This window comes from Nestor notabilis, unplaced genomic scaffold (assembly GCF_000696875.1).
Source record: "Nestor notabilis isolate BGI_N333 unplaced genomic scaffold, ASM69687v1 scaffold3979, whole genome shotgun sequence".
Classification (NCBI taxonomy): Eukaryota; Metazoa; Chordata; class Aves; order Psittaciformes; family Psittacidae; genus Nestor; species Nestor notabilis.
The window spans coordinates 37,927-45,914 of record NW_009943963.1 but is presented as its reverse complement, the minus strand read 5'-3'; the positions used below and the strand labels follow the sequence as shown (position 1 = coordinate 45,914).

General features: G+C 38.5%; 1 protein-coding gene across 1 annotated transcript in view; it reads right to left on the bottom strand.

The window, feature by feature from the left end:
- The window catches only part of RET (ret proto-oncogene), a 35,937-nt gene extending 35,047 nt beyond the window's left edge, over window positions 1-890 (bottom strand). The window contains exon 1 of the mRNA XM_010022197.1: window positions 578-890. Within this exon, the coding sequence (XP_010020499.1) occupies window positions 578-890 (313 nt within the window). The remainder of the gene's footprint in view (window positions 1-577) is intronic.
- Window positions 891-7,988: the final 7,098 nt, after the last annotated feature.

Below are 7,988 nucleotides of genomic sequence, written 5' to 3'. Positions count from 1 at the left end.
TAGGGGGGTGGAGAAGAGATAATTCATTTCTGTAGTTCAGTGGTAAGCTTCTTTAACAAAGCCAAACCTCATGAAAGCGAAAGAGGTACACTTAACTATTTCTTCCAAGGGCAGCTGCTTGGTGTTAAATGCAAAGGTACTTTGTGAATCCATGTTATCAATGTTCAAGGACCTTTTACGTAAGAATTTAACGAATCTAACTACGTTGGTCTGGGCATTAAGTGCCCAGCATTATTAGCACAGTGGAATTGGCTTCATTTGCACCAGTAGCTGAACAAACTGCATATTTCAATGTAAGGCTGTGACTTACATAGCTGTGAAATGCAAAAGAAGCATTTTAAGTACTGCAACTTTCGCACCATACTGGAGTCCATCGTGTGAGCAGCTGCATCTGTTCCAGGGCAGTGTTTGCTTTGGTATATGGCTTCATTGGTCTGCTTTCTGATTTTAAAAGGGCAAATAAGTTTTTTTCCAAATTTAATGCTCATATGCTAATGGGGACAGATTTCATGATCTGATTGTACTTTGTTTTAACAAGAAATACTTTAACAAGAAAAGATAGTCTTCTCATACTTACACAGCATGTTAAAGTCTTCTCTATCCAGGCTTTTACTGAGGTAGAGAAGTCCTGTTTTTTCTCTGATTTGAAACCAATTATTTTCATGTGATCTTGCTCGAGAAATTATGAGATTCTGGCAGAGATGAAAGTGGGCCACTTCTCCATGTGAATCCCTCAAGGTGTGGATGCGCAGGAGTGGTGTACCTGCTGGCTCATCAATGTAAACATTTTCCAAGTACTCTTTCCTGGGGAAGTAGAGACCAAAGGCAGCTGCAAAGGAAGGCACACAAGAGGAGAGGTGCTCCCAGTTAAATGATTTTCGTGCTGGCATTTTCTTAAAAGATGCATTTCCATATAATCAAAGGCTTCATTCTCTAAGGATTAAAGAAGTGTTAAAAAGATGTGGAAGAAAGCAGATCCGTATCTGGTGTATATAAACACAGTTCTACGGCACTCAAACCATGGGCACAGCCACCAAAAATCTGGCCTATGATTTACGTTCAAGTTACAAAATCATCTGAAAACTAAACTGCTTTGCGTTAAACATGACCCAGTTTAAGCAGAACACTTAATCACAGAATCACAAAATGGTTTGAGTTGGAAGGGACCTTAAAGATCATCTAGTTCCAACCCCCCTGCCATAGGCAGGGACACCCTCCAGTAGACGAGGTTGCTCAAAGCCCCATCAATTAAGCTCTACTTCTCAAGTTGTACTTCAGTTCGTATCTGGAGCTCTCAGCTGTAATTCCATTATCTCACAGATTATATTCAAAGAAGGAAAAACCTTTTGTTGAAATCACGTATTTTAAAAGCCTAAATGCACACTCTCTGTTGAGAGAAAACACAGAAATACAGCAATGCCTTGCACACTTTTCCTTGGATTACATAAAACCTCTCTTATAAGGAAACCTTTTGTGGCTCCCTCTCTTTCTAAGCAGCATGATACTTTTGGTTCAGAAAAAGGGAAATGTTTAAATAAAATTGATATGAAAGTCTTATAAGTATTTTAAATATGACAGAGGGGAAGGCCGAGAACTGACTTGCCTGAACTGGGGAGGGAAACATACATTTACTTTTAATACACTGGCTGTGACTGACCCATTGCTCCTCTCCGATTCCCTCCACCTTCTGACATTTACATCTAGTAGGGCTCAACTGTGACTTGATGCCTGTTTCGTCAGATGATCTCATCTTACCAGGTCACTTTCAATTGCCTCTCTCCCGCTTTCCAGTACTTCTCTTCCAATTCTACTGCTTGAAAATATGATCACAGTGGAATGCTTAACAAGCAAGAAAGGTACAAAGAGGTGCTCGTTGCCCTCATGCACACTGAAATCCTGGAACTGTTGCTCACGCACACTGAAATCCTGGAACTGTTGCTCTTGCACTTCACCTGCACTGACAGTCAGTACTCACTCCCATAGAAAAGAATACTTGGCTAGCGAAGAATTTTGAATAGTTTAATCTGATTTGATAAGGATAAGGCATATAGAAGATATAAGCATCTGCTGAACAAATGAAAATAATAACAATTTTCATATGTTACTAATACATCATAAATCAAGCCAGTTACAACTGGAAATGATAGTAATACAGCAGTAAAATTAGGGATATAATGCCAAAACTTTTTCAAAATACAGCATCAGGCTATAGCACGTATTTATGGTTTTTAATTATTGGATCCATACACTGGTCTCCTGAATGGATAGGACCACAAACAAACTGTAAACAAGAGACCTCTAATTTAATTTGGAAATACCACAAAACCCACTGTACCTTCTAATGATTCATGACATCATCAGTATCCCTGGATGCAATTATATCCATAAGATTTAAAGAGGCCCATTATTTTTTCTACATATATTTTGCAAAATATGAATAAATTGGTCAAGTAATTCAGATGAATTTGCTCCAAATTAATTAATTCAAAGGGAAGCCAACAGTAATCTTCTGGGCAGTTTTAGAAAAGCATTAAGTCCTGATGTCCCCTGTCTTGAAGAAAACTACTACTTCTGATTTTGGTGCTATCACCATCTTTTTTTGCAAGTTAAGTTTCCTGAACATCCATAATAAATTCCAAATATTTTCCCAGTCTCTCTGTCGTTTTTTGAAGCGCAGGAAAACCTGGCAAATATTCTCTGCTAGAAGTCCTAACAAACTGTTTTATTAACAAGAAGGGTAAAATAATACCCAAATAGCAAGCCCAGTCCCAATGCAAGCACATAAATTTCCTTGAACTATTTTCCATAAAAATCTGATCTTAGAAATATGAAAACTTCCTCATAACAAATCCAGCACTGAAAATTCACTGCTCAAGACTAAAAAATTACTTTTAACCCACTGATGCAAAGAAATGAGGCTTATACAAAGTTAGTTACAGGACAGAGAAATATTTCCTTATTTCTAAGGCTGGGGTGAACAGTTCTAATGCCAGCGATGCTGTATACTCAACATCACAAACACATCACACAGTGCAAGAACTGGCACCATGGCAGAGACACGAAATCATCTCCAGTAAAAGGAGCAAATAGAACGCAGAGTATATATAAATAGTATGGACAGGTAAAGTGTGAAATTGAAAAAGAGCAACCCAGGATATTTTAAGTTGGGATTAATTTATTTCCTCATCTTACACAAGTGTGTTAATTTTTCTATGCTTTGCTTTACAAATCTGGGCCCACATTGCATGTTATTATGTACACAGCCATGTTTAATGAAGCACATGCATAATTATTACAGACATTGCCACCTGAATGTCTGAAACTCTGCATGCAGCTACACCTCAGCAGAGGTCAGCGTCCTGACTGCTCCTCATCTGAAAGAATAAGGTTAGTATTTATGCTGCAGACTCTGAAATTCTTTGGCATCAGTTCACAGGAACAGTCTTCTCTGTTCTCAAGAAAAAAAGGGGAAAAAAATCTGTAATATAAAAATCTGATTTCTCTGTAGGTAACAGAAATGCGAAACAATGATTTATATTTTGAAAGAGAAGGATTGCTTCATAACATAACAGAATGTGCATCACTGATTAACCAGAAATGTTCTTCATAAATTGAAAAAACACTTTAAGAAATCAGTAGAAGCCACTTTAAGAAATTTAAAGTAGAAGCATGATCTTTTTCTCCCTGATTCATACCTGAAAGCTGCTGAAACTGAATTCTGTCCATCAAAAGTGACAGTTTTTAGTACAGAGCATATTTCTACATTGAGGACAACACCTGAGGATAATTTTAAGTGACACCAGTGGATATGAAATACTTTCATGTTTTACTTAGAAAATGAGCATTTGAAGAGACTTTACAGCACTGTGGAAACTTAGATGGTAAAAGAAAAATATATAAATTGGATTTAGCCATGTAACAAGATTCATCCAATGCCGCTGATCTTGAAATTGTTGGAATCTTGTAACAAGGTTCACCCAGTGCTGCTGATCTTGAAATTGCTGGGATTTTGTAATGTGGTTTGTCACTCTCTAACTCTATTTCAAGCACTGAAAGAGATGAGAGGTATGTAACAGACTGCCCAGGTCAAACCCACACTCTGCATGTAAATCTTTGGAGGCTGATTTTGTAGGAGACCTTTGAAGTAGAAACGTAGCACCCACTTCTCTGAGCTGTGTTCATTCCTTTAAGCCATAGTAAGTTAAAACCAGATTCAATAAACTTGTCATCTGGCAAGTATGCTGCAGGAGGAAGAGGTTCTAATCCTGGCCACAGTTCCTTGTGCCCTGAAAAAAAAAAAATAAAAAGGACTTGTGCAAGCTTCCTATGGAAGCCAGATGGAGTTTTTTATTGAATCTGCCATTTAAATAAAGAGGAATTGAGCTGGTTACGCTCAAAATTGATGGCTAAAGTACTTTTGCTTAGGAATTAAAAGCAGAGAAACCTTTCACGTTACAACCTTGAAATACACCACAAGAAGGTTGTCTTCTGTAACATACATGAGTTACATGAGAGAGAGTTACCAAAATATTTTGGGATCTCTTAACTTTTTTCCAAGAAGACACTTCAGTGCTTTGTTCTGCAATCAGCACAGAGAACTCAGCAACCTCTGATGGATGAAAAGTATTATGCGATAATGGCATATCAGTAACACACAGAAAAGTGATCATGTTTAGGCAGATGTAATGCTACTGAATAATAGCTCCTACAGGAAATAGATACAGCTATGACAGCAGTTTTCCAGTTCAGGGAGAGAAAGCAGATAAAATGAGAGTGGAGAAATGAGATCATACATTCTTAGAAGACTTCACTGCCTTTTGATATAAGGCAATTTTTCACATGCTTTTTTTCAGTCATGGATGATTAGGTAAATAATGTCTTTTTTGATACAATTTTTTTTTTTAATTGAATTTACTGTAGAAAACTTTATATGTTCTTAGTGCTTTTAACCCTTGCCACCATAGCCTTGAGTAGCATTGGTGGAATAGTCTTGATGAAAACTGTGAAACTGACTACAGCAACATTATACTCTTACCATCAACCACAATGATGAAAAACGTAGTTTAGCTTTTTAGTCACAAAATGAAGTGACATGAAATTTTTTATTAGGCTAGAGGAAGACACCACTGTAAGACCTTCTCCCAATCAATGTCTGTAACCATCTTTCCAGGTACAATTGCAGACTTAAGAAAAACTGTTTCGAAGTGACTTATCCCAGTCAGAAGATTTGCTCTGGTAAAGGACATGCTTAGATAACTGGAAAACCATCTCCGGTCCATGTGGATCACTTGCAGAGCCTCAAAGCACATTAGAGATGGTGAGAAGAGAGGGCAACTAGCACACACCAAGGTCACTGGTCAGGAGCATCCCATCACCCTGGTCCACAAGACAAACGGTCCATCCATGACATCCTCTTCTGAAGAGGAGCTGGTGCAGATTGTAGCAGTAAGGGAACTGCTGGTCAGTAAAATGGAGCAGCTAGCTCACTCTTGAACCTGGAATTGAAAACCTAAGAGCTAAACACAGAAACGGTGAAAGCAGAGCGCTATTCAAATTCAAGGTTCTCTACTTAGCCAAAGCATTTGCATCAAGCTAAGTAGACATATGTCTTATGTAGTTCATAGTGAACATTCAAAGCTTAAATGACCACTGCTTGATTTAAGGCACACCATGTATTTGAAGAAAAGGTTTGCTCTTGATTTAAAGACTTCAACCGACTAAAATCTAACATATCTCTTTAAAGTTCTTCTGGGTTTCATTACTCATGTAATCTGAAAACTCTCTCTCTAGCCTGAGTGCTTGCTACTTTCCACCTTCTTTTTACCAGTTCTTGTCAAAAGTTACACTTTTTTCCAGTACATGAAAAATCTTTACAGATCTCTTTCAGTGCCCGCCGGATGAAAATGCATTTAAATAAACACAAGGACTGCTTTGTGGGTTTAAGAGAACATAAGGAAAAAAAAAATCAGAACCATGGAAATGGAATAAGGGTTGTTTTTCATTCAACAAGTAATATACACCTATGCAAACCACATCTGACAAAATTTACTTGGAGCTTTCCAGCATTTTGAACACCACCACAATGATTAAGGACAGAAGAGCTCTTATGCAATCAAAAATCCTTCATCAAGAATTGACATGCATGTCCCAGAAAAGGGGTATGCTTTTAATGCAATGATATCCCTATCATTGTAACATACAGGATTTAATGACATTATAGATGAACATGGGAGTCTGATGTTAATAATCCCCCATTTGTTGCACCACATCAGATTTCAACAAGCAATTATCTGTCAAGGTTAGTTTTGTATTCCTGAAATAATTACCTTTACTTTTGATGAGTAGCCATTATGCTCAATTACTAGTATCAATATACCCAATGTTTGATTCATCAGAAAACAAGACCGGCAATGCAATTGTATATTTTAAATTAAAGGACTTGCCCACTTAATGCCCTTCTATAGCCCCAAAAGGATTAAGAAATAAACTCGCCTTCATAAACCAAAAAGTCAATAATTTAGAAAAAACACTATCACTTCACGGAAAGGTAGCATGAAACAGCATGGCTGGAAACAACACTCTGTGTATTGAACACCCTGCAAAGCATTCAAAACAATACCCACCATCTAACACAGGCTGACCCATCCCGTAAGAATCAAAATGGTTTTGCCAGCATTTACATGAATGCTTCTTCAGTCAGAGATGGTTTAACAGAGAGAACAACCTCCACATTACACGAAGAATCACCCTAACCTTTCCTCTGGTTCAGCTGCAGAATTTTAAATGAAGAACTTATCACTGCCCTAACCATCATTACACTGTGACTCATTTACAAGGTCATAACAGAAGAACTACTTCCAGTAGATCTGGTTGCACATCACTTGACGTATCTACTCAGAGAACTAATATTCACCAAGGCAAAACAACCACGGTTTAAACAAAGCACCCTGAAAAGCTATTTGAACATCTCTGAAAGGGACCCATCAACAAGGAATGGCTCTGGATCTCAGCATGCACCTGCAGCTCATGGCAGAGCACAAGCTGACAGTTTCCTTTCTCAAACCAGGGCAAGAGTTTCAGTGTCAGAACCTGCAGGCTGGAGAAGAGCTTCTGCTACGCAGCACCGTTCAGTCACCACCTCTCTCCAAGGGAGCTGCTCACAGGCATGAGACAGCCTGTGCCAGATGGGGACATTGCACCGGTGGTGGTGGGACCCTGCATCCACTGTACGCCCTCCACGTGCCTCCACAGCCAGGCACCAAGGCCTGCCAGCCTCCCCGTCTGTCCCGAGTGGTTATACCACCACCATTGTTTCCTGCACAAATACAATTTATTTCTCCTGGTTTTATACAGAAAGTCAAATTCTGCCACCAGCTCATCGACTTTAGGCTGCAGCATTAGGGCCTAGGAGTAACTCCCAGTGCATTTGAATCACTACAGCGATGCCAAATAGAAGAACTGGCACACACTAATTAACTAGCAAACCATTAACACGGCTCAGCAGCATGACGTTATTTATTTTTAGGTGTGTTAATTTTAAGCTGATCATTACAGAAATTGTAGCAGATGTGATATGAACCAGAGAGCTGTATTAAAGTGAAAATGAAATTAATTCCTTTTTTATAAAGCTGCTTGTCTGGACCCTAGGTTGGAGTGGACTGGGGAAAGATCACTGCAGAGCTGCAGTCCAGAATTTTCTGGAAGCATGCTCGAACTTTATGGAACTGGATAATTGCTAAATTCTACCTGTTGTGTAGCACAGTTGTTAGAGAATTATAGAATGAATTTCAATAGCAGCAGTATCAGTGAAATACATGTGTTTAACAGAATATGATACTTCCAGAGGGAAGAGATCGTTACAAAGTGATGGTAAGCAGAAACAATACTTAACTAGAATATATTCCAGACCTGTTAAACTGGTCTGCTTTAAGTTAATTGCCTCTCTTGTGATTTAGCTCACCAGATTCCCATACTCATATTGAAAACAA